The 27,150-nt window shown below is 36.7% G+C and overlaps 1 protein-coding gene across 5 annotated transcripts in view; it reads left to right on the forward strand.

Moving 5' to 3' along the window:
- Window positions 1-27,150, forward strand: part of ATRNL1 (attractin like 1) — a 506,958-nt gene that overhangs the window by 77,712 nt on the left and 402,096 nt on the right. For all 5 annotated transcript variants that reach the window (XM_053668567.1, XM_053668564.1, XM_053668566.1 and 2 more), the window contains exons 10-11: window positions 12,449-12,603; window positions 25,930-26,014. In XM_053668567.1, the coding sequence (XP_053524542.1) occupies window positions 12,449-12,603; window positions 25,930-26,014 (240 nt within the window). The remainder of the gene's footprint in view (window positions 1-12,448; window positions 12,604-25,929; window positions 26,015-27,150) is intronic.

The raw sequence follows: 27,150 nt of genomic DNA on the forward strand, positions 1-27,150 counted from the left end.
AAAAAGGATAATCAATCATTTGGGTTCATTGTGTTAATATAATGTTAATTAAAATTTTATTAAATTATGTTAACACATTAAGAGAATAAATAAAGCCATATGATCTCAAAAGATGCAAAGAAAAGTTTAGATAAAATTTAACATATATTCAAGATAAAAACTCTAGTGAAATAGTAACAGGAGCAAACTATTCATGCGGCAAAAGGTACAAACAGAAATATTTTACTGCAAACATTGTAGCGTAATATTGAAAAATTTCCCTTTTTAAATATAGGAATAAGTGTGCCCACTATTATTATTTCTATTCAACATTATATTGGAATTTCTAGCCAGTATAGTAAGGCAATTAAAGTAAAATAAAATAGGAAAATATAAAAGATATATGGACAGTAAGTTGCTAGATGTAATGTCAATATAAAAAAATCAAATATAATTCCGTATACCAGGAACAATTACAAAATGATAATTTAAAAGCAATACAATTTATGTCACCATCAGAATATCAACAACCTAAGGAGTAAATGCAATGACATATATTCAGCATTCTTACCCAGAAAACAACAAAACCTTTTTTAAGAAATCGAAGATCTAAATAAGTGGAGAATTCTTGGTGATGATGAACTGAATGACTCAATGTTGTGGAGATGTCTGTTCTGCCTTAACTGGTCTATAGATTTAATGTGATCCGTAGCAAATTTGTAGTAATAAATTGACATGCCTATTCTAAAATTTGTATGAAGATGCAAAGGACTAACCTTAGCTACAATGAACCATCAGAAGAGCAAAGCAGAAAGACTTTTCTACCAGGTCTCATGACTTTGAAGCTACAGGGATAAGTCGCTTGCAAAGATGGGGGATACAGACCAAGGCAGCAAATAGGAATTCCACAGACGGACCTACGCATTCATGAGCACTTCGTTTATGACGGAGCTGGCGTCACAGACCTTTTTTTCTCCCGATAAAGTAGTATTCTGGGCCATTTGGATATGCAGTGGGATGAATTTTGGGTCCTACTTCACACCATACACAAAAACCAATTTCAGATCAATTAGAGCTCTAAATAGGGAAAGTAAAAAAATAAATATTGTGGAAGGTAACAGGGCAAATATCTTCATATCCATTGGTAAAGAAAGACTTCAAAAATAGAATTTAAATAGGACTACTATGAAGAAAGAAACAATGATAAACTGAGCTCTATATATCTAAAAATGTCAATAAGAAGGTGAAAGGCAAGCGGCATTGTGGGTGATTTTTGCAACATGTAAAGCCAGCAAAAACTCTATTCCTAAAATATAGAAAAGTGCTATATTCAATCAGATCAATCAGAAAAAATGTCAGATTACTCAAGAGAAAATGGGCAAGAGACTTGAATAGAGATTTCACACAAAAGGATATCCAAATGGCCAAAATACATTAAAAAAGGTATTCAACCTCATTAGTCACGAGAGCAATTTAAATGAAGACAACATTGAGGTGGCACTACACATCCACTTAAATGGCTAAAATTTACAAGACTGCTAATCCAAGTGTAGATGGTAGAAGCACACTCTGAAAAACCTTTTGACAGTGTCTGCTAAATTTAAACACTGTGATACACATGTGTGATGTATGTATCCTATGTAATAGTTATTCTAGTTACGTGATCAGCAAATGATGTATGTGTATACTACAGTCATATGGAAGAATACTTTTCATAGTGTTATTCGTATTATCAATAACTGAAACAAATGAGATACCCATCATCAGTTCAAATGGGTAAATTAATTGTATTCCGAACAATGGAATGCTATGCAATAATGAAAATGAAAGAATTGGCCCTGGCTGGTGTTGCTCAGTGGTTTGAGCACCAGCCTGCAAACCAAAGGGTTGCTGGTTTGATTCCCAGTCAGGGCTCATGCCTGGGTTGCGGGCCATGTCCCCAGTAGGGGGCTCATGAGAGGCAACCACACAATGATGTTTCCCACCCTTTCCTTCTCTCTAAAAAGAAAATAAATAACATCTTTAAAAAATAAAAAAAAAAGAAAAAGAATTATCTCTGCAGGTATCCATGCAGTTGTATCTTGCCAAAATAACGTTGACCAAAGGAAGCCAGACAAAAAATAATATATAGTGTATGATTCCATTTTAATGAAATTTAGCACCAGGAAGACCTAATGTATGGTTTTTGAAATAATGGAAGAAATTGCCTTAGGCTAGGAAGAGTTAAGTACTGATTGAGATGGGCAGCAGGGAAGTTTCTGGAGTGATTACACGTATCTGTTCACTTTGTGATGTTTCATTGAACTATACCCGTAAAATCTGTATACTTTTTGGTATATATGTTACATTTCATAAAAGTATATTTAAAAATAGAAACCTGTGTTTGATTTATCAGCATTAATGTTATATGCTGATAGTTTATAATAATTTGGATAACTAAAAGAAGGTCAATTTTTAGTATACAGTTACCAAATTTCATTTTCTGGCCATTGTTGGCCATGACTGAGATGTAAAAGTTCAGATACATACCCAGAGCCAATGCTGCCACCTCACTACTTCAGGACTAGTTGAGTCTAGTTTCTCTGCATTTAAAGAGTTTGAGAGAACAAACATCCTCTATTTCTAGGGTGTCCTCTCATATGGTTAGCAAAGTTTATTAATTGGTATCATCCTTCGCTAAGCAACTTTAACTGTTCTGACCATCGTGGTACCAGGGCATTGCGGTCTAATTCCTTAGCCTCATTAAATGAGGTGTCTCATAACATTCTTTGCACACATGTTTGAAAACTGACAGGCAGTCCCTACGCTTCATTGTTCTACTATGTTAAGGCCTTTCTGACAGTGGAGACCTCAGATTTTTTGCCTGTTGCTGAGACCCTTTCCTCTGTGCTGTGTTCCTTTAACCTGTGAAAGAGCAGAATAAATTTTAACATATAAGGAACACATTAAACATAATTATTTATAACTTACAGCTGTAATTATACATGTGTTAATGTCCCAAATTAACACATATATAAGCCAGGGGGTATATTCCCAACTATGAAATTCATTAAAAAGATGAGTAGTTAGTGTAATGATAAAGCTTCTATGGTCCTATTTAATTTTGTATGTTAAAAAAATATTTGAAGTCACATTGAATATGTTTTCATCATGCTGCTACATATGCTTACATGAAATTATTTTTCTAGCTTCTGAAATTTGATATAATGGGAGTTTTTGACATTAGATTATTCAAAAGCTATTTTCTTACTTACTGAGTTTTTGTGATTTCTCGAAAACCTGAGCTGTCAGAGATTTTGGAAAGGGCAATAGGACAATTTTATAGATGTTTCTCATTAACTTAAATTTTAGTAAATACTGAAGAACGTGCTGCATAGTGAGTGTATGAAATCTTTTCAACAAAAGAAGTTGTTTACTCTGTATCAAACACTGTGTTGGGAATAATCCTAAGACTTCCTCAGTAAAGAAGACAGATAACTTAAAATTTTATGGTACATGTATATGTGGCAAACAATAGAAATACATACACTAAAAACTTAGTGCAGCAGAGGACTTATTAAATATTTATACAGGAAAAAATGATTATTATCTTCACAAACAGCATGTGTTATGAGATTGGGAATTTTGGAATGCCAAAATCACATATTGATCATTTAAAGAAGTATTTATCTCTGTAGCTTTACCTTTTAAGGTAATTTTGAGCTATGTAGTACTTACCTTTTCGGTAATGCTCTTTTATACACTTGGAAATTTTGCCTGTGGACAAGAGACTATGTGAAAGTGTACATAGGTAGTCTCAGAACAGTAACGAAGTAAACGCCCTATCTACCTGAGCCAAGAAAGAGGCCAACACAATACCCCAGGGAGCCCCATGGGCCTCCACATTGGCTCTCCCTTCATTGTCCCCCACAGAGGTCACCATACTTAACATTGTGTGGATTATTTCATTGCCTTTCATTGTAGGCTTTTTGCCCTTCTTTATTTATTTACAAACAAAGCATTCGGCCTGTCAATTTTTGAATTATGCATGTGTTGTTTAACATTGCATGCTTTTCTTAGAGGGTTTTTTAGACATCAACTTTATGGTTTGGGGATCTATTTTAATAAGGAGAGACAGGCAGTAACAATGGAAATAAGTCAAATGTATTTGAAATGATAATAAGTGCTATGGAGAAAAAAGAAAGCCTGGAAAGAGGATAGGGAGTTTTAGGTTGTTACATTTAAATGGGGTGATCTGTGAAAATGTCACCGATGACACATTTGAGTAAAGATGTGAGAGAGATTGGGGAGTGAGCTGTGTCAATATTGGGGACAGGTGTTTTAGCAGAGGGGCAGCTGGGGAAAGCAAGCCTCCAGATGGGAATATGCTTATCATTTGGAATAACTGGGCGCCCAGTGTGTCTGTGTTTAAGGGCCTCAGAGTGGGTTGGATGAAGTGGGAGAAAATGACCTTAAAGTGGTGATGGGTAATCTATCATACAGAGTCACAGAGGTCATTATAAAGATTTTGACTTTTATTCTCTTTTTGTTTTGGTTTTTTTTCTTTCTGATTTTTTAATTGTCAAGTACAGTTGTCTCCATTTTTCCCCCACCCCTCCCCACCACTCCACCCATCCCCACCTCCCACTCTTGATCCTTTGGCTCTGTCCATGTGTCCTTTATATATACTCCTTGATGACCCGTCCTGTATTCCCCAATTCCTCTCCCTGGTTCCTGTCAGTTTGTTCTTTATTTCAGTGTCTCTGGTTAATTTTGTTTACTTTGTTTTGTTGATTAGGTTCCACTTACAGGTGAGATCATATGGTATTTGTCTTTCACCCCCTGGCTTATTTCACTTAGAATAAAGCTCTCTAGATCCATCCACGTTGTTGCGAAGGGTAGGAGCTCCTCCTTTCTTTCTGCTGCATAGTATTCCATTATGTAAATGTGCCATAGCTTTTGATCCATTCATTTACTGATGGAGATTTTGACTTTCATTTTGATACGGGAAGCCTGTGGAGGGTTTTGAACAGAGATGTAAAATGCTCCCACTTGGGTTTGCACAGGATCACTTTGGCGGCTGTGTTGTGATTATGATACAAGAGCAGAAAAAAGGGGACTGTTTAGGGGACTGTGGCAGTAATCTAAGAAACAGGTAATAGTGTCCGAGACCAGGCAGGCAATGTGCACGTGAGGAGAATCAGCTGGATTCTGAATATATTTCCAAGGTAGAGCCAGCAGATTGGCTAGACTGAGGGGCTGGAGATACAGCGGAAGAGGGGGACGAGTGAACGTCGAATCAGGCTTTCGAAGACCTGAAGGCGTGGAGCTGGCTTTAACGGAGATGACGAATTGTGTCTGAGGAGTAGGTCTGGTGTGAAGGAAGATTTAGAAGCTCTGTTTTAGATAAATGTAATTTGAGGTACATATTATAGATCCTAGTGGATAGGTCAGCTAGGTGGCTGGGTAAGAATTAGGGAACCTGGATACCACATTTCTGCTTGGGGAGAAGGATAAACAATCAGAAAAAGACTGAGAATAAGCAGTTAATGCATGTGCATGAAAACTAGGTGAGTGTGGTGTCCCAGAAGCTGAGAGCGGGTTTCAAAGGAGAGAGAATCCGCTATAGGCAGAGTGGTAGGAGCGTTGAGAAATGATCGTGGCATCTGGCAAACTGGAGTTTCTTGCTGACCTTGACAGGGGAAGCTCCAGCAGAAGGGCAGAGGGAAGTTCGCATGGCCATGGAGTCTGCCCAGGCTGGGAGAAGTGGGACTGGAGCCAAGGACAGGCATTTTCTGGGCAGCTTAGTCATCAGGGAAGGAGAAGTAGGGTGATGGAGGGTCAGGGAAGTGAGGACAAGAGAGGCTTTGCATTTTTGAAGTTTGGAGAAGTAATTGCGCTTGTTGGCTGATAGGAGAGATAAAATGTTAAAAAAAATGATGCAGGAGAGGGAAGAATTTGCTAGCAGGCCCTGCTTAACAAGTAGCAATGGGATCACGTGAACACAAAGGATAGCCTTTAGCCCCATAGGAATGTGGGCACATTCACAGAATTAGGAGGAAAAGCAGGTTAAATGAATGCAGTTGCAGCTAAATGGGTAGATGCGGAGAGCTTGTGAAAATTATGATTTAAAAAAATTATCAGTGAAATTATCAGTGGAGAGTAAGAGTGGGTGATATTTATTCGAAGACAGTTCTGACACAGAATAATCATTTCAGAGGGAGGAAGGGTTAGTGGGTTAGGGAAGTATGAGAGGGTTGGGGGCAGAATTGTCCTGTGTGACAGACCTTTACTGTGGAAACGGATAATAGACTCTTTTTAAAGGATCTATATTTCAATTTTTGCTATTATGAACAATTCCAGTGTAAGCATTCTCAGTCTCCTGTTGTTTCACGTACAAGTTCTCTAAGCTGTTTACTTGGTCAAAGCTTGGTCATAGGGATGGTCCTGCTTGGTTTTACCCAACTATACTCCAATGTCATTACTACTGTAATTTACACTTCTACTAGTGATGAGTGGGAGTTTCCATTCCTCTACGAAGTCGCCAGAATTTGTTGTTTGATTTTTTTAAAGGCATTTTTGCCAATAGGATGGGTATGGAATCATGTTCTATTTTGGTTTTAATTTGCATGTTTCTGATTACTAATCAGGTGGAATGTCTTCATGTTTATTGTTCATATTTCTTTGTTCTTTGAAATGCTGCTCAAGTCTTCTGCTCATTTTGCCATGTTAGTTGTTTGTGTACACTTTTAAAATATTAATCCTTGGTTGGGGGATTTGTACAGGGGTACCTCTTTGGGGGCGGGACACATTCAGCCTTTATCAGGTCAAAGATATTCCCTTTCATACCTATTTTGTTGGGTGTTTCTTACCCCAAAAGGGTGCTGGATTTTGTTGAGTTTATTCTGCATCTATCAAAATGGTGATTTTGTTTTTCCTTTATTCTATTCATATGGTACATTTCATCAATTGACTTTTAGGTATTGGTCCAACTATACATTCCTGGGATAAATCCCATTTGGTCATGGCATATAATCCTTTTTATGCATTGCTGGTTTTGATTTTCTATTTCATTGGAGATTTTCATGTCCATATATATTTAAAAATATTTTAGTATATAGTGTTCTTTTCTTGTGACATCTTTGTCTGGGTTAAGTGTCAGAGTTGTGTTGCCCTCATAGAATAGTTGAGTAGTGTTCCATCCTATTTTATATTTTTGAGAAATTTGTTAGGACTTCATATCAATCATCTTTAAACACTTGGGAGAATTTACCACTGAAGTCATCTGACCCTCACTTTTCTTTGAGGGAAGTTTTAAAATTTCTGATTAGATTTCTTGTTATAGGTCTGTTCAGATTTTCTCCTTTCTGTGTCAATTTCAGTAGTTTGTATTTAGGACTCTGTTCATTTCATACTATTGTTTGTAAATTCCATAAGGCTTACCTTATGTTTAGTATTACATTATAATCTGTTATATCTCTCTATGATAGTCATGTTCCTTCTTTCATTTTTTATTTTAATAATTTGAATTAATAATTAACAATGTACTTTTTAATTTGTTCATTATATCTAAGAGTTTGTCAGATTTTGATCTTTTCAAAGAGAGAACTTTTTGGCTTTATTAGTTTTCTCTATTGGTTTTTCTAGCCTATTGTGTGTTATTTTCTGTCCTAATCTTTATTATTTTCTTTATTATTTTTGTATATTCAATATCTTTAATTTAATATTATTTTTGATATAGTTAAATTTATCTGCTACTTTACTATTTTTAAAATATCTCATATCTTTTTATTACTCCATTTCTTTTTATTGCTTTTTGGTTTTAAGTAATTTTTTTAAAGTATATTTTATTGACCCCCTGTATCACTCTCTGCCCTGTACCCTCCCTCCCACCAGCATTACCTTCCCTTAGTTCATGTCCATGGGTCGTACATCTAAATTCTTTGGCTTCCCCATTTCCTGTACTGTTCTTAATCTTCCCTTGTATTCTTTGTACCTATGAAATATGCTTCTTATTCCCTGTGCCTTTTCTCCCAGTCAACCCCTCCCATTCCCCACTGATAACTCTCCATGTGATCTCCATTTATATGATTCTGTTCTTATTCTAGTTGTTTGCTTAGTCTGTTTTTGCTTTTTTTTCAGGTTTATTTGTTGATAGTTGTGTTTGTTGTCATTTTTCTGTTCATAGTTTTGATATTCTTTTTCTTAGATAAATCCTTTCAACATTTCATATAATAAGGGCTTGGTGGTGATGAATTCCTTTAACTTGACCTTATCTGGGAAGCACTTTCTCCGCCCTTCTATTCTAAATGATAACTTTGCTGGATAGAGTAATATTAGATGTAGGTCCTTGCCTTGCATGACTTTGAATATTTCTTTCCAGCCCCTTCTTACCTGTAAGGTTTCTTTGGAGAAATCAGCTAATAGTCTTATGGGAACTCTTTTGTAGGTAACTGTCTCTTTTCTCTTGCAGCTTTTAAGGTTCTTTTCTTATTTTTAATCTTGGGTTATGATGTGCCTTGGTGTGTTCCTCCTTGGATCCAACTTCTTTGAGACCCTCTGAGCTTCCCGGACTTCCTAGAAGTCTATTTCCTTTGCCAGATTGGGGAAGTTCTCCTTCATTATTTGTTCAGCTAAGTCTTCAATTTCTTGCTCTTCCTCCTCTCCTCCTGGCACCCCTATGATTTGGATGTTGGAACATTTAAAGTTGTCTCAGAGGTTCCTAAAACTCTCCTCATTTTCCTGAATTCTTGTTTCTTCATTCTGTTGTGGTTGAATGTTTATTTCTTCCTTCTCTTCCAAATTGTTGATTTGAGTCCCAGTTTCCTTCCCTTCACTGTTCCCTGTATATTTTTCCTTATTTCACTTTGCTTAGCTTTCACTTCTTCCTCTATTTTGTTTCCATACTCAGTCATTTCTGTGAGCATCCTGATTACCAGTGTTCTGAACTTGGCATCTGATAGGTTGGCTGTCTCCTCATCATTTAGTTATTTTTCTGGAGTTTTGATCCGTTACTTCATTTGGGCCATATTTACCCTGGCACTCCTGTTATGTTGTTAGGGGTAGAACCTTAGGTATTTGCCAGGGTGGGTCAACCCACCCTGTATCATGGTGCTGTATGTAGGGGAGGGGTCAGACAGGGAACAGTGCCACTTGTTTGCCTCTCATCCCACTGTTAGTAACTTCCTCCACTACCCACAAGCAAATTGGGCCCTTTTGGTACTGATTCCCTGGTGGGTGGGTTCGTATACCTTCTAGGACCCTGTGGGTCTCTCCAGTGAACTCTACTGTGAGGCTGTGAGTTTCTCCCACTGCTACAAGCTCCACAGGTTTTTACAGCAATAGATTTAAGGCTTCATTTCCTTTGCTGGAACTCTGGGTTGCATGCTCGGTCTTGCTCCCCAGTTGTTTCTCCCAACTTATCTACGTGTGGATGTGGGACTGCCTGGTTCGGCTGCTGCCTGGTCTGCCTGGTCTTCCAGCTTCTGCCTTGTCACTTGTCCTCTCCACCCCAGCTGCCCACCTCTGCCCTTCCTACCAGTCTGGGTGAATGTTTCTTTTTTTAATTCCTTGGATGTGAGACTTCCATACAGTTCCATATTCTGGCAGTTCTTGTTATTTTTTTGTTTTTAAATTTGTTGTCCTTCCTTTTGTTGTGCAAGGAAGCAAAGTGTATCTACCTGTGCCTCCACCTTGTCCAGAAGTCTTTTAGTAAATATATTCTAGTATAATATTTTAATTCTTTTACCATTTTAAAATAGTTATTTTATTCACTTCCTTAGCAGTTGTTCTAGAGCTTGACTTGTATATCTTAACTTAGAATGTACTTCAGATTTATACTAACTTGATTTCAGTGCAATGGAGAAATATTACTTTTATATCAAGGTCTATTTCCTCTCCTCTCTTTTCTCATGGTGTTATAATTATGTATACATAGAAAACATCTGTATATGTTAAAACTCAACAATATATTTTTATACTTATTAGTTTATGCAATTTTAAGTCATTTAAAGAGACTTAGAGTAGAAAGGAGAACAAATGTTATGTCAACCTTGCTACTAAATATTTTTCTGCGCTTTTTAAATTATTTGTTTTTCTTGATTTGAGTTACTATTTGGCATCATTTTCTTACTTCAGTAGAGCTTTACTGCTAGCCCTCCCTTTGTGTTCTTATTGTCATATACAGGAGTAGGCAAAAGTAAGGTTACAGTTGGTATGGAAACAAATATGCAGGTTATGATTATTTCAGTAGCCTTGTTAACTGCAAAGGAGGTCACCACAACTCTGAACCCCCTTTTGTCCGCCCCTGGTGTGTTATATTTTTTTCTAGATGTTATAAGCCCAACAATCCAATGATGTATGTCTTCTTTTAAAACAGTTGCTTTTCAAATGTATGAAGAAAAGAAAGGAGAAGAAATACGCATTCACACTTCATTTTGTAATGATATGAATGCCTTTGCCAGCTCTCTGGATCAGAAGAACTGACTGAAGACTAAACAGCTTCCTTTAGTAACTTGCCAGGGAGACATTTCCTTTAAGTTTGTGAGTGTATTTGTGAGGTTTTTCTAACATTGATAGTAGCCACTTTGAAGTCTTTCTTGCTCATTGGACACATGGGCCCTCTCAAAGGCTGTTCTGTTGTCTCTCTCTCTTTTTTCCTGTGTACGAGTCATACTTTCCTACTCGGTTGCATGTCATCATTGAACCGAGATCTTGATGTCCCTGCTCTCTGGGACTGTTGTAATTTTATTTGTTTAATAACATAGCTGAACTCTTTTAGCGAAGTCTCTTTCCTCCTCTAAATGCATCCTCTGGTGTTGCTCCTCCGAGGAGGCAGTCTGGGGACACACACAGTCGCCCTGGGAGGGCTGCAGTTTCAGCAGGGCTCCCGGACTTTTTCCTCTGACCTCTTTTTGCAACTTGTCTCTTTTGGCAAGGGACCTCTGCCCAGTGAAGACTCTTTGGCCCTGGTGTTCTTAGCCTTCTGAGCCTGGCATTTAGCTTCCACCCTATGAGTTAGAGGGAGAGCTCTAACACTTCTCACGCTTTCTCCTTGAGTGGAACTTCTGCCATCCAGAGCTGGGGGCGTGACAAGTCCTGGCAGTCTCCTGCTCCTGGTTAGACTTCAGTGGCCTGGACGAGGAGCTGAAGGATGGAGTTCTTGTTCTTGGCTTTGCATGCTTACTTGGGGTGAACTTCTGTGTTGCTGAACTGGGTGTACGGTGGGGGGAGACGGAGAAGGGGTAGGATGAGGGCAGGTAATGGGGTAGAAATCATGGACAGTTGCTGTTTTTACTAAAATTTAGTAGATATTCTTGAGTAAATGGTTATGGTTGCTCTTACTAAGAAATATTTAGACCCCAAATCATTGTTTTGTTTTTTTTTTAAAGAATTGTTACCAATTATAGCTCTTTCCCTGGGTAGAAATTTGTTGAACTCCTTATATTGCCATTCTGGAAGTCAGCTCCATATTCTTGAAGCATTAATTGGTATTCTAATCCATGGTTTTTGAGATACTATATATACCTTACTAACTTTATACATACTATATTTATATTCTGATTCTTTGTTAGTACCAGGAATTTATTTAGAAATTTACAAAATATTGATTCATATTGTCATGCACCTTTATCATGTATCGGTTTATTCAGGTGAAATATATTTGTGAGAATATATTGGTAGCATTTTATTTTCTCTCAGATACACTTTAATTAATTAAAAGAATATTTACATTATTTTTAATGTTTCTAAAAATGCATTGTGTTGTTTAGTTATACACAACATATGCATGCATCTCAAACATTCTTGAGCAACAGAATGTACAAATGAATACAAACTATGCAATTCCATTTTGTAAAATACAAAGACAGCAATACAAATCTTTGCTATTAAAACCAGAATAGTGGTAGTGTATATATTTTTAAATCTGAGTGCTGATTACTTAGTTGTGTTCATCCTGTGAGAATTTACTGAATTTTAGACATGATTCAGTGCACTTTTCTGTATGTTTTATTATACTTAAAAAGTTTACAAGTATATTATGGGATCCATATGAGTTATATAGTTTTAACTGAATATAGTTCCAGTAAATTTATTATATTTAACTTTTAATTTATTTTGATATATAAAACTGATGATATTGATCCTCTACTTTTAAGGATAATTATTTCCTACTTTTATAAATAAAAATAAAATTCAAAGTATAAATTATTATAAAAATCATTAACCATTATGTTTAATATTGTGTTTCATCAAAGCACTTTAAGGTACTATGAATCTGAAAATACTTTTCTTAAAATATGAAACTTAGAGGCAATATATATTTTTTAAATATTGAAGTTTAGAGGATGTTTATGTTGAAAATTAAGCATGTTATTTCACAATTCCAAGGAAAATTCTATATGCAAATTAGATCCTTTATATAATAGATATATAAAATTAGGGAGGTCTTTTTATCTTTTGTAATACATTTTTAAATTTTATCCTGTAGGACTATTTTGAAAGAAAGTGGGTTTGCCAGATACCTTCATTCAGCTGTTCTTATCAATGGAGCTATGCTTATTTTTGGAGGAAATACCCATAATGACACTTCCTTGAGTAACGGTGCAAAATGTTTTTCTGCCGATTTCCTGGCATATGACATAGGTATGTATCTGTTAGGATTGTACAAAGTAGGAAATATCAGAAATTTCTCATGTGGAGATTCTCAAATACATTACTTGACAGCATGTGTATATATCATTTTAGAGAGATTAATTCAGTGACAGATTGTGAGTGGAATTCTCTCTAAAGTCAGCATAGAGGTAGTATAAGTCCAGGAGAAGAAATGAACTGGGGTGACTCTGTGGTGGAGACAGGGGAATTGAGAAATCTGGGTGTGGACGTCTTTTTCGAGGGCTTTTGTAGAGGGTGACCCTACATGGACGCTATGTCAGTCTGTTTTGTTTGACTATTACCAATAGTTTTGATAATGGGTAGATATAGTGGACTATCAAATTATATAAATTATAAGTAGTAACACAAGCCTATTAGATATAGTGGGGATGAGTAAAGATGCATTTAAACTAAACTCACCAGATATACGTACTTGGTATAGAAAGCTAATAGAATTAGAGAAAGGAATATATTGATAGTGGAGCAAAAGAAATAAGATTTGGGACAAAATGCAAACTATAAGAACTAGGAATGGAAGTGATTAAATAATCTTTTGCAGAGAACCAAAAATACAGTGCATAGATAAAGTTTATTTAATTTTAATTATGCTACCTATAATCCTGTCAACTTCTGAATGAATATTAAATGAATATATTTATTGAAATACTAAATTTAGCTATGCAATGGACTATTATAGTGAAAACATTTTTCTTTGTACATCATAATATAGATAAAACCTGGCTGATATTTAGAATATATTTATTAGTACTTTAGAACACCTTTTATTGATGGTGTAAAGTAATCTACTAATTTTAAGCTATTAGTAATCATTTTGATAAGTAAAAATGAAAGAAACAAAAGAATAACACACTGAATAGATGTAAGAAGTATACTTTTGCTTTTCAATACCAAAAAGGCACATAACCTACTTAGGAAAATTATTTCAAGTGGTAGCATATAAAGAAAATTATGACTCTTAGTAAGCAATTTGATCTTCATACTATTAGAAATTTGTTGGGAAGAAAATTCCTAGTAATAAACCTAAGTATGCATCTTAGCTCTAAGTTATGGGTGTCTGTCCAGGACTCATCATTAATAAGAATTCACTATCTTTAGGATTATTAGGTCCTAAATAATTAGGTATTCACTTTTTGAAATAATAATTTGAAGTGGTGATTCATGACGAAGATGGGGTTATCTCGGCTATTAGAAGGCTTGTAACTCAGTGCCTGAGATCCAGAAAAATGGCTCCAGTGAAGCACTGGAGGAAGCCGGTTGCTGAGTGTTCACTGCCAGGCTGGGGCTCTCTACATGTACTTTTGCCCATGGTGATGAGGCAGTAGGTTTAGTTCTCTGGAGGTAGATGAAAGTTTTGTCTGTTTTTTTTATAAGAAAAAAAATATGCTGGGAAAGTATAGAATTTTGTTGTTATTGTTAAAAATCTATAAAGCGAGAGATTTTGAACTTTTAATTTTTGCAGATTTTTCCAGGAGCTTGCATCCAGTTTCTGTCCTTTAATGAAGGAATTAATATTGAGATATTTGTATAGCTTTCACATTAGGAATTTATTTGTATTTCTTGCCTATTCACAATGATCATATTTTAGGGTTTATGTGTCAAAAAAAAACTTACCGAGGTTAAAAAAAATAGAGGTGTTAGTTTCAGAGAGGTGGGGGGAGAGAAATATCAGATTGTCTTTATTCTAATTACTCTTTACTGTTTTCTAAGATGGCCAGATTTCCTATCAATGGCCACTGGTAGGACGCTGAGGGCTAGGGCTTTATACACAATATCTGTAAGCTCTCAAACAACCTTGTAATTAGCTGTCAATAAACTTATTTCCAGGATAGGAAGCAGGAGAGGGTGAAAAAAACTTGCCTAAAGCTTTGGGGCCAGTAAGCAGTGGATGTAGCTTCTGTAACTTCCAGCTCTTGCAGCAGTAGTCTTTCCACCTGAAGATGGTGCACTTTTGGGTCGGGTCCAACCTGTGTTCTTAATTTGGGCAACAAATTGCCAGATATATTATGTTTAATGATGTTTCTTAATTGTGTGGAAAGATAAAAGCAAACATCAGTTTCATTTTTCAAGCAAATGTTTAGATTGAAAGAAGGATGACATATTTTAAGTATCTTTGTATTTGAAAGGGTTTTTTAAAGAATTTTTTTGCCCTGTGTTAACACTAACAACAGAAACATAATCCAACCATACAATTCAACCTAGAATAAATGTTTTTTATTTTATCTCAGTTGATTATTTCTAGTCAGTTCCCAATAAAATTTCCCCCTAAAAATCTATGTTTATTCTTCTTGGTTTTGTAGCATCAAATGTTGGAATATTTTCCTGGAAGAGTATTTTTCATATTTCGGGAAATACTTTGCAAAATAATTGTATTCCTTATGCAGTATATTTTGTGGAAATAAAACACAATCATTGCATAATAAGCCAACCATAAAATAGATTTGTTCTGAAAAGAAAAAAGGCTGTGTTGCTAATTTTTCTCATTGGTACAGTGCTCTTTCATGGCATGTTTAACCGGAATGCACCCGAACACTTCCGCTGATTGCCTTGTGTTCTATTGTGTTTAAAAACATAGGACTATTTGTGCTAATACTATTTGTTTCATTGCTAAAAAATGTCCTATTTCAACCTTACTGCACGTAAATTTTAGTAGAAGTATCGTTAATCTTTGAGGATATAACCTTGCCTTCATAGCTCTCATTATACATGGTAGATACAGAGACACGTGATGGTGATTTCGAAACATGGCTGTGCCTTGGCATCCCTTTTGAAGGTTGTAGGAGGAAAAAAAAGTATGTAATTTGATTTTTCTTAGATTTAGTCACTGGGCACCTGCAGTTTTAAAACAATGACCTGAGTGCAATTCATACTAGAGCCATGGCTGGGGAATGAAATGATCGACTTCAATATATACTATGACATATTATTTAATGTTCTAGTTTGTAAATCGTCTTGAAGTCAGATTTTAAATCCGAAAACTATTGCTTTTTGTTATTGTTAGTGGTATTATTATTGTATCTGATTCAAGATTAAAATGATCTTTCTGGTAAAGATAACTTTCTAGTATATAATGAGGCTGAAGATACAATGGGAAAAGTGTATCTTACTGAGCTGATCTCGTGTTACTAGATGTACTTATACTTTGAAACTGTTCCGTGGCAGAAAGTGAATATTGTCATGGAAATTAGTTTCCTGGGGTGAGTCGGTGGGGAAAAAAGGAATCAGGAAGGTGTTTTTTTATGTCACTTGTTTCATAAGGTGATTTGACTAATGATTTCAGTATTGACAAGTGAGAGAGTTTTATGAATTGAAACACCTTAAAGTCAAAATTAATTTCGACATGATGTTTTAAAAGTATAATAAACTATGACCAAGTGCAATTTATTCTAGGAATTTAAGTATGATTGATTACCAGGGAATGTATAAATATAATTTATCACAAAGACTGTTTACTGAAGTCAATTCATTATCAAGAAATATAGAAATATAATGTATTACACAGAGACTACTTATTGAAAACCCCATAAAATCATTTCAATTAACTGAGAGTCAAACAGTAGTACCTGCTTTTCCTGGCAGAGAGTAGAAACTAAATAAGTATTTATTGAATGAATGCCAGGGACAGCATTCTGAGAGCAGCTATGGGGATGAATGAGGTAACTAGGAAAAATGTGTATCTTTTAGGATGTTTGGGAAGTTTTGACCTCGTGGGGGAAAAACCTGGTGAAACACCATCACTGAAGGGCTAGTGGGAAAAATTTTATAGACAGCACCCAAAATTTTGGTTTCTGGTACAAAGGTATTCAAATGCTTAAAGGGAGGTTTTCTTTATATTCGTCTACTTTTGAGTCTGGTCCACCCAACCTTTGTGTTCTTTTTAGTGTATTTCACGTATACAACTAAGACTGATTTATGAGCTAGTATTTCAAGTGGAAAATTAAAGGAATTTTTAAAATGTGTCCTTAAAGCATTGCAAATGTATATTTTCATGAAAAAAATGACTATTTGCAGGAAAATTTGCAAATGAATGTGCATTTTCCGCCTGTACTGTGTATGTGTCATTGATAAAGCAGTCTCTGAATGCCAGTGAAAATTCTTAATGTTAATTGTGAACTAGGTCAGTAGCCTGACAGCACGGTTTTCTGATTTCTGAAATTTGGGTTTCAGAAAACAGTAACAATTTTTTATCTTATGTGTACTTGAGCGTGTATCTTGTATGTTCATATTTAGTATATTGTAGCAGAGTTTTTAAAAGCAAATCTGTACTCCAGAGTGTATATTTTACTTTGTCCTGTATTCCTGGGTAGCTTTCCTGTTGGTATGAATGGTATTTCTGTCAGCTTTCAGGACGTCAACAGCTGTGTGGATTTGCTCTGATTTGTCTAGCCTTAAACTTTTTATGAAGTAATAATGACTTGAGTGCTCTGGAAATATATTTTCTTCTTGGCAAAAAACCCATAATTATTGACTGCAGTCAGATGAACAATGTAAGAGGCTTCACAATGTAAGAATGGGAATAGACTGCATGTAAACAAATTGTATTGATTCGATATTGAGCTTTAAGGCCTTTGACAAATTCTGCTTACAGGAAGATTGATCCCAGTTTTGTAGCGAATCCTAATCTAGAATGAGAAACACTCAGCAGCAGGCTTTACCTAGCCCCGCCTTCTGTTGAGTAGTTGTTGAAAAAGCTGGAAGGAATAAGTGGAAGGTCCGTTTGTAATAACTGCTCCTATCTTTTCCTTTCCCCATTCTGTTGCAAATCCCCGGCAGGTGGGCGAGTATCAGCACAAAACGCTCTGCCTGTAGACACACGGATTGCTTACCTCAGCTGGCTGTTCATAAGCTTGAAAGTGAAATTCTATTCTTCCTCAACAGTTTTATGAGTGAGAACAATTTGCCAGCTATTTTAAGAAACTGCAGAGGGAGATTTGCATTTATGGCATTGTAGCAGTCAGTACCAGTCAGGTTAGACAGTGGCTAGGAATAGCCCTGCCCCAGCCTGGGTTCTCTGGAAGGCAAACCCGGCGACAGTCTTTGGTGTCCAGGGCTCTGATGAGGGTCTCGGGAAGGGGTGGGAGAGGAGGCTGGATGGGGCAGAGGGAAAGGCCAAGCCCAACTAACGGCCTCCGTGCCCATCGGAGTTGTCGCTCAAGGGATGGAACAGGACTGTCACTGTGCCAGGGTCCCTCCCAGGAGCATAGGGACTTGGGTGAGGGGACTCTCCAGAGCTAAAGCAATGTCTGCAGGGGCTGGTAGCTGAGCGATGTCGGTGATAGTCCCTGGAGGTGGGTTTAGTAAGTGCATTTCCATATTTGGTATAATTCATCCTTTGAGCCACTCAGTCCACTTCTTCAAGTATATTTGCTGAAAGTTCCCCTTGGATGCCGGTGGCCCTTCTCCCCGGGGAAAACCTGGCTCATAGCTCTGGCTCTGCAGCTGGTCTCAAAGCTGGCAACTTCCTCCTTTATTCTTTCTAAACATCCCTTACCATCAGCTAGGACCTCTTCTGGTCTCCATCTCACCTGGTGGCATGACCCAGACCCTTACCCTTAGGTGCCTGAGTCCCTGATTAATATATTATCTCCTGCCCTGGCTAGTATGGCTCAGTGGATTGAGTGCCAGCCTGCGAACCAACAGGTCACTGTCTTGATTCCCAGTCTAGGGCATATGCCTGGGTTGCGGGCCAGATCCCCAGTAGGGGGCATGTGAGAGGTAAGTACACAGTGATGTTCCGCTCCCTCTCTTTCTCCCTCCCTTCCCCTCTCTCTAAAAATGTGTAAATAAAAATATGTTATCTCCTATTATGGGTTACTGTACTCACCTATTTACCTTCACACTTGGCTCTTGGGCCATTTTTCTTTCCCCATAATACGGATGAGGCACAGTTGGTAGGGTGGCTTTTCCCTGAGCCACCCCGAGCGAGGTTGTCTTCTAAGTGATGTCTGTTTCTGACTGTTCCCGTACATCAAGCTGCCATATTTGTATTTCTTTCCTCTTGTTATCTGGGCAGAGATGATTCTCCATGTGGCCATAGCTGTAAGATGAGGGTTGAGTGGGGGTGCACCAGTGGAGGGTGCAGGGGTCTGAATGAGCTACCTGCCTGTGCATGTTGCTTGTGCACCGTGGTCTTGCTCATGCTGGATCTGGGGTACCACTTCCTTTCCATGTTCTTACGGTTATTGGTGACAGAGAGAGCTTAGATATCAAACTCTGAACACATGCTCACTTGATAACCCATGTCAGGACATGGCAGGAATGGAGGTGTAGAAATTTCCACTGTGGATGGGGAGGAATCAATACTAGATATATAGAAAGCCAAGGGGAAAAATGGTCTGCAGGGAAAATAAAATATTGTCCGTGAATGAAAATGCAATCAGAGCATGCTGCATGGCTTATCTGTGAACAATATCATATAATGTTGATCTAAAAAACCTAAATATACAGGGAGGATAAGAGGGGGAAGTCTGCGTGTACACACCTGCATGAAGGAAGTCAGACATATCGGCAGCTAAGAACTAAGTATGCCGTTGGGAACAAGGAGGTAAATGTACAAACAAACTCCAGTTTGTTATTTAGAATTCAAAGTGCTTACCTCTGTGGTTGTGGAACAGGCATTGGGAAGACAGAGCGGGAGGCCTTTTTATCATAAACCTTGTGGGATCATTTCACTTTTAAACTTCGCACGTATACAGGGTCTGGCAGAAGGAACGCCATTGAGTGTGGTGGGTGGGGTACATGAATGTCTCACACGAGATGGACAGCCATTTGAACGTCCCACCTAAAATGTCACATGGTGTGCTTGAGTGTGATGTTGTTATGCTACAGAACGACACGCTTATGATTTTGTCATAAAAGATTTGGTATAGATTACCAACTCATTAAAAACAAACAAACAAAAAAACTGGGGCGTTAATTGTGCCAGACCCTTTATATTTTTAGTTAAGAACAAGCAAAATAAGAACAAACCAAAGCAGTACAGAAATTTAAAAAGGCACAAAATAGTGGGTCAGGAATAAATGTTTAAAATGGTTCTGGGAAAACTGGTAGTCTGGAAATATACTGATAAATACCTGCAAAATGTGGGAAAAATTGAACTTAGATCATTGCAACAGAGTTAAAAGTAAGTCTCAAACATCAAAGCAGTAAAGGCTGGGCTGTACAACTTTTAGAAGAAAATTAGAGATTATCTTTTAAAACCTTGTGTTAAAAATAGAAAGAACAAATAAAAAGTTTGACCAAGTTAATCTACGCACTTTTTTTGTAAAGCAAGACTCCATAACTAAATGAAAAGACAAATGACAGCAAAGAAGAAGATAAGGTAATGCATATGACCAGCAAAGGGTTGGTATTCAGAATGCTTAATAAAGAATTATTAAGAAAAATAGTCAACTAGGAAAATGGATGAGACTCGGACTGTGATTTTACAGAAGACCTGTAGAGTTGGAAAGGTGCTCGATCTCACCAGTAACTTGGAAAATGTATAAAATAAAACCATTCATCAGATTGGTAAAAACAAAAAACATCTGATAGATATTAATGTTGGAGAGAATATGAAATAAGAAAACCCATCACGCACTGCTGGTGTGAGTATTTAGTCAGTGAAAGTACTTTGGAGAGGAAATTGGCAAAATCTAGTGAAATTGATGTTGTGCCTTTCCTTAAGCCTACTCATTTTACTCTTAAAAATCTACCTAGAGAAACTCTCAAAATGTGCACAAGAATAGGTGAATAACAGTGAACATACCAACATGACTTGTGGTGGAAAAAGTCTGAGAACAGGCTGAATGACCATTAGCAGATGAATGGATAAATACGGTAGAGTCATACGAAGGAATGGTATAACATAGTTAAAATGAACCCACAGCACCACGTATATGCATACATTTAAATGGGTTGTTGAATAGACATTTCTCCCCAAAAGTTACACAGGTGCTCAACCTCACTAATTATTAGGGAAATGCAAAATCAACCCCACAGTGTGATGCCATATTGCACCCAGTAGGATGGCTATGATCAAGAAATAGAAAAGGAGTTTGGCTAAGGATGTGGAGAATTCGGAACACTTGTGCACTGCTGGTTGGAATTTACATATTGGAAAAGCGTGGAGGCTCCTCAGCACGTCACACATAAAATCACCGTATGACCCAGAAATGCCACTACAGGTATTCACTCAAAGTGATTGAGAGCAGGCAGGAACAGGTACTTGTACCCCCATTTTCATAGTGGCTTCTTCACAGTAGCCAAAATTGGAAGCAGCCCAAGCACCCAGGGATGGATGAATTGATATCCACACACACACACACACACACACACACATGGATATCTATATATCCTTCTATATATATAGATACCCATATCTATGTGTGTGTATATATCCATACACACACATACATGCACATTGGAATATTACTCAGGCTCACAAAGGAAGGAAATTCTGACACATGCCACAGCATGGGTGAAACTTGAAGACACTATACTAAATCAGCAATTTTTCAACCTTGTTTGTTTTTTTTAAAAATATGTTATTGTTGTTCAATTATAGGTGTCTGCATTTACGCCCCACCACTCCCCCCCACCCCCAGCCAAACCCACCTCCCTCCCTTGCTTCCACCCCCTCTTGGCTTTGTCTATGTGTCCTTTATAGTTGTTCCTGAAAACCCTTATCCCCTCCTATCTTCCCCTCTGGTTACTATCTGATTGTTCTTAATTTCAATGTCTTGGTTATATTTTGCTCGCTTTTTTCTTTCGAGACCTTTTCCATCCTATGACCCACATTAACTACTAAAATTCTATAACACACTAAAATATATATATATTTTACTGTTCTGACAAAAATAGGTATAATTTTGATTCATTCACACCAAGTAGCTATTGTTCTGTTGGTTGTTGTCATTTTTTATTTGACAATGTAAGGGAAAAGAGGTCAGTGCCCCTGACTACACAGTTAAGTTTTGCATGTTTTAAAATTTCTTGCGGCACACCAGTTGAAAAATCTCTGTGCTAAATGAAATAATCCAGTCACAAAAGGAGGAAAACCATATGATCCCACTTAGGTGAGGAACTTAAACATAACATAGGGTTACTGGGGAGAGAGGGAAATGGGGAATTATTATTTCAGGGTGTCCAAACTTTTGGTGTCTCTGGGCCACACTGGAAGAAGAAGAGTTGTCTTGGGCCACACATTGGAGAGGGAGGGGGTGTGATAAAAAATGTACTTGAAAAGTAACTAAATAAAATTTAATATTTAAAAAAAATACATGAACACTAATGAGAACTGAGGAACAAAATAAAGGTTTTAAGTAAATTTATGATTTTGTGTTGGGCCGCATTTATGGCCACCCTGGGCCGCATGTGGCCCTTGGACTGTGGTTTGGACACCCCTGGTTCAGTGTAGCAGGATGAAGAACACTCTGGTATCATCATGATGGTGCGCGAACAACTCTGAGAGTGTTCTTAGTACCACTGAACCACACACTTAAAAATGATTACAATGGTAAAAAAAAAAATACAACAAACAAACCTAAAAGCAAAACTCAGTGAGTTGAATAAACCAAGCAAGTTGCAGATGAATATCATTTTTGTGTATAATATGTCATTTGTATTAATATAAACTTTTATAACCTACACAAAATACTATACATGTATCATAAATACAGAAACCTTGATAAGCAAATGTAGGAACAGTGGTTGCCCCCAAAGAGGGAAGATGTTAAAAAATGTGAATTGGGGAGGGAGTACACAAGAAAACTCAATGTTATCTGTAATTTTTTTTTTTAGAAAACTATAGTAAATATGATATAACGGTTTTGTCAGATCTGGGTAGTGGTAACCGTGTGTTTGTAGTGCTATTTTTAGACCATACTGTGCACTGAAAATTGTTTTTTTCCTGAAAAAGAACATCTCATACAGTTAGAAGAAATCTTAAAAAGCTAAATTTGTGGTTATGCTTGTTTTTTTTCTATTAGCTCTTTTCCCTAACTCACTTCTTAGATAGTTTTCCTCAGCATATTTTATGTCTTTCTTTCATCCTGAAAATCTGCCTGCCTTTCTTTCTCACGCCTGGATTGTATTGGATGTCGGCCAAGTTCCTCACCTTTACTCCAAGGCGGGCTCAGGTTGTTGGACCGTTGTCTTTTCTGGACTATGGATGTCCGAAAACGACCTTGAAAATTCTTCTTTGGAGATTTTATAATAAGCTGATTTCTGGAAGTCCTACTTTCTGGAAACCCTACTCTTTCATCTGACTCTTCTGATTTCCTTTTCTGAAGAATATTCTGGTTTCTAATTCTATTGTTGGAATCCTGTACCCAACACATAATTTATAAATCAGCGGTCATGTGGGTTGGGTGTGTGTGTTTAGATTGGATGGAATGTTTGAAACCTGTCCCTCCTAACTAGTGAACTCTTCATCACCTCCTTGTCATAGTCTGTGCCCTTTTCAGGTCACATCTTCTCTCCACATGTGAATATTGTTTTACAGTTCTTTTTTGTTCTTTTTTTAATTAAATTTATTGGGATGACACTGTTTAACAAAATTATAGAGGTTTCAGGTACACAACTCTATAACACATCATCTGTACACTGTGTGTTCACCACCCAGAGTCAAGTCTCCGTCCATCACCATTTATTTTCCCTGTACCCTCTTCCACCCGCCTCCATCCCCCCTTCTCCCAGCAGTCCCCACACTGTTCATGTCTGTGGCTTTTTTTTCTTTTTTGTCTTTTGTTCTATCCCTCTACCCTCTTAGTCCCCTCTGGCTGTCAGCCTGCCCTCTATTCATGAGTCTGTTTCTATTTTACTTGTTAGTTCATTTTGTTCATTAGATTCCACATATGCGTGAAATCGTATGGTATTTGTCTTTCTCTGACTGGCTTATTTCACTTAGCATAACTCTCTCCGGGTCTATCCATGCCATCACAAATGGTAAGGTTTCCTTCTTTTTAATGGCCAAGTAACTATATTCCATGGTATAATATACCACAGTTTTTGTATTCTTATTTACTGATGGACATTTGGGCAGTTCCATCAAATTAGTTTTATAATTGCAAATATTCATAAACATAACTTTCAGAAAAACAAATGTAATCAAGTAGGCTTAAATAAATTGCTTAACTTGTCCTAGGTCTAATTGTTAAATGTTTTAAACATGAGGTAATACCTGCACAATCAACCTCACAGGATTCTTATAAAGCCTACTTTAAGTGGTGGAGATAAAAACGCAGGGAAGTTTTATAGTACTACACACATTTCTTCAATGAACTTCAGCAGGTTAAATCAGCAGACTTAACCCCATGTGCAGCTGTCTATAAAAGTATTCCCCAAGATGTGATTTTCAGAGCATTGGCTCTTGGAAGAGTCACAGGTGTTATGTGAAAAGTGTTTCTGTGGATAAAACATTGTAAAAACACTAGAAAATATTCATTGGTCAGTAGACAATTGTTTCTATCTCTTGGCTATTGTAAATAATGCTGCAATAAATCTACAGGCACATATATCTTCTCAAATGAGCATTTTTGTTTCTTCAGATAAATGCCCAGAAGTGGAGCAGGTGGATCCTATAGGAGTTCTCTTTTACGCTTTTTGAGGAATTCCTGTACAATTTTCCACGGTGGCTGCATCCGTTTACATCCCCACCAGTGTTGCACCAGGGTTTCCCCTTGTCCACATCCTTGTCAACACTTATTATTTACTGTCTTTTGATTATAGCCATTCTGGCAGATGTGAGGTGAGAGCTTATGTGGTATTGACTTGCATCTCCGTGATGAATAGAGATGTTGAGCATCTCTTCCTGTGTCAGTTGGCCATCTGTATGTCTTTATCAGGAAAATATATATTCAAATCTCCTGCCCATTTTTAATGGGGTGATTTTTTTGATAGTGAGTTGTATGAGTTCTTTGTATATTTTTGATATTCTTAATCAGATATGTGACTTATAAATATCTTCTTTCATTTAATTGATTACTGTCTGTTTGGTGATGGTTTCCTTCACTGTGCAGAAGCTTCTTAGTTTAATGTAGTCTCATTTGTTTATTTTTGCTTATGGTGCTCTTAGATGAGGAGCAGATCTAAAAAATATTGCTAAGACTGATGCCAAAGAGTTTTTTTTTTCCCTAGGAGTTTATGGTTTCTGGTCTTATATTAATAATTTAATCCATTTTGAGTTTACTTTCATAGATGTAAGAGTAATCCAGTTATATTCATGTAGCTGTCTAGTTTTCCCAATATCATTTATTGAAGAGATTGTCTTTCCCTCACTTTATATTCTTCCCCCTTTTTCTGTAGATTAATTGACTGATGATCATGGGTTTATTTCTGACCTCTCTATTCTGCGCCACTGACCTGTGTGCCTGTATTTGTGCCAGTACCATACTGTTTTGATTATTATTGCTTTGTGATATAGTTTGAAATCAGGGAGCATGATAACTCCATCTTTGTTCTCTTGCAAGATTACTTTGGGTATTCAGAGTCTTTGGGGATTCCATATTAAATATTTGATTTTGATAATTCTATTTTTAGACATTCTTTCATTGAAAATGATATATCTCACTTAATTTTGTATGCATGTATATAAAGTTTGATTTAGTGATTTAACTTTCTACTAGATTTGCCTGGTATTGATGTTCATGTATTATTTCAGTATATGAACCTTGGTTTATTTGGTAAAGATAATGTCATTGAAATTATTTTGCTTTTCCTGTTGTCCAAGATGTTTCTTAAGCTCTCCTCCTTTACGCTAAGTGAAATAAGCCTGTCAGAGAAAGACAAATACCATGTGATCTCACTCGTATGTGGAATCTAATGAACAAACTGAACTAATAAGCAAAACAGAGACAGACTCATAGATGGAGAATGGATGACAGCAAGTGGTGGGGGGATCTTAGGAGGTAGAGGGAGTGAGCAAAAAGGAAAAGGGACTCGTGGACGTGGACAACAATGTGGTGATTACTGGGGGTAGTGGGGTATAAGGGAGCTAAATGGTCATGGGAAAGTATAATAAAGATAAAAAAGAGAAAAAGGTTATTTCCCAATATAAAATACACCCATTTTCTTTTCTTTCATCTCCTTTATTCTCATACACATGAATTTATTTGTGGGCATTTTAGGCAAAAGCCATTCTATTTAAGAAATAATGCTAGCTGAGTAACAATACTAAATTGTTGGTCATGAAAAATTAATGAAAGGCTTCTTAACTTTGTGTATTGTATCATTAATTTGACCAATGATTGTTTTTTTAGTATTTGCATTCATTTTTTTATGTTCATTTTCTGTTTTTCTGGTCTCTCTTTTTTTTTCTAGCTTGTGATGAATGGAAAATATTACCGAAACCAAATCTTCATAGAGATGTCAACAGATTTGGACACTCTGCAGTTGTCATTAACGGGTAAAAGAAATACGTTTATCAGTTTTACTCTCTGCATATTCTGTTGTTCTTTCAAAAATACCACTTCTACTTAATGGCACTTGATTTTATGTATCCCTGCTGTACCGTGGAGTACCTTTGGCTCATTAACCATATTCTCCATTCTTTTTTTGTGTTTAAATATGTTTAAGGGGTAGGGGGTCATCAAAGGAAAGGTGCTGAGGTACAACTTCAGACACTTAAAAAAGTCATCCCGCCTTCTTTCCGTCCTCGAGACCAGCTATGTCCTCCTCCGTAATGTGTACATCTTTTAAAAAGATGGCACTGAAGTGATAGGCTAGTGCATGTTTCATCCGAAAGAACAAGGGTCATGAGGAGAATTCATTTTAGTTGTCATTATCAACGCATGCTTTTTGGCAAGTCTTTTAACCCATCTGGATTTGGATATCCTTAAATCCACTGGGAATTTGGACTGGATGATCATGAAGTTACCTTCCTCTTACAAGTTTGTCTGTCTTTCTGTAGCAGAGATTTGGTAATATGGACTCAAGTGATAGTAAAATTATGCTAGCTCATTCACTAGCTTAAAATGTATAATTCATAATAACATGTTTATAAGTTCATTTTATTTCTATTTTACTCAAATTATCTCAAAATTCTCCAGTATGATACTAAAAGCAGGTAGAAGTTAACTACAGTGAAACTGTAATTGATGTCAGTTGGCTTTCAAAATAGTAGTGCGTGAAATTCATAATGTAAATATATGTAACCTTTAGGCTTCTCTGTTGAAAAATTGTGTTTTGTTGATTTCTATTTTACTTCTCTTAAATAACAAAAGATGTTATTGAAGCATTTTCTGACCTTTTCCATTTATGATTATATTAATAACATTTTTAGAGATAACAGTGTTACTGTCAGGGCACGTCACTCATCTTTGGCAGTGGAGATCCTAATTAATTCAGTGCTTGGGATTTTCTTTCTAAATTGAAATTTTGAAAATCTTTCTGACTATTTTACTCTTTTTGTGAATTTTATAATGGGATGGTAAAACACCGTAAGAAGATCTCCTTATTTAATTTCGAAATTTTATGTCTGTATTTTAAAATTACAATTTTAGATAGCAATTCTACGGTGTACCTTATAATACATGTACAGCA

The sequence above is a fragment of the Artibeus jamaicensis genome, unplaced genomic scaffold, assembly GCF_021234435.1.
Source record: "Artibeus jamaicensis isolate MK-2021 breed Jamaican fruit bat unplaced genomic scaffold, CSHL_Jam_final contig_490, whole genome shotgun sequence".
NCBI lineage: Eukaryota > Metazoa > Chordata > Mammalia > Chiroptera > Phyllostomidae > Artibeus > Artibeus jamaicensis.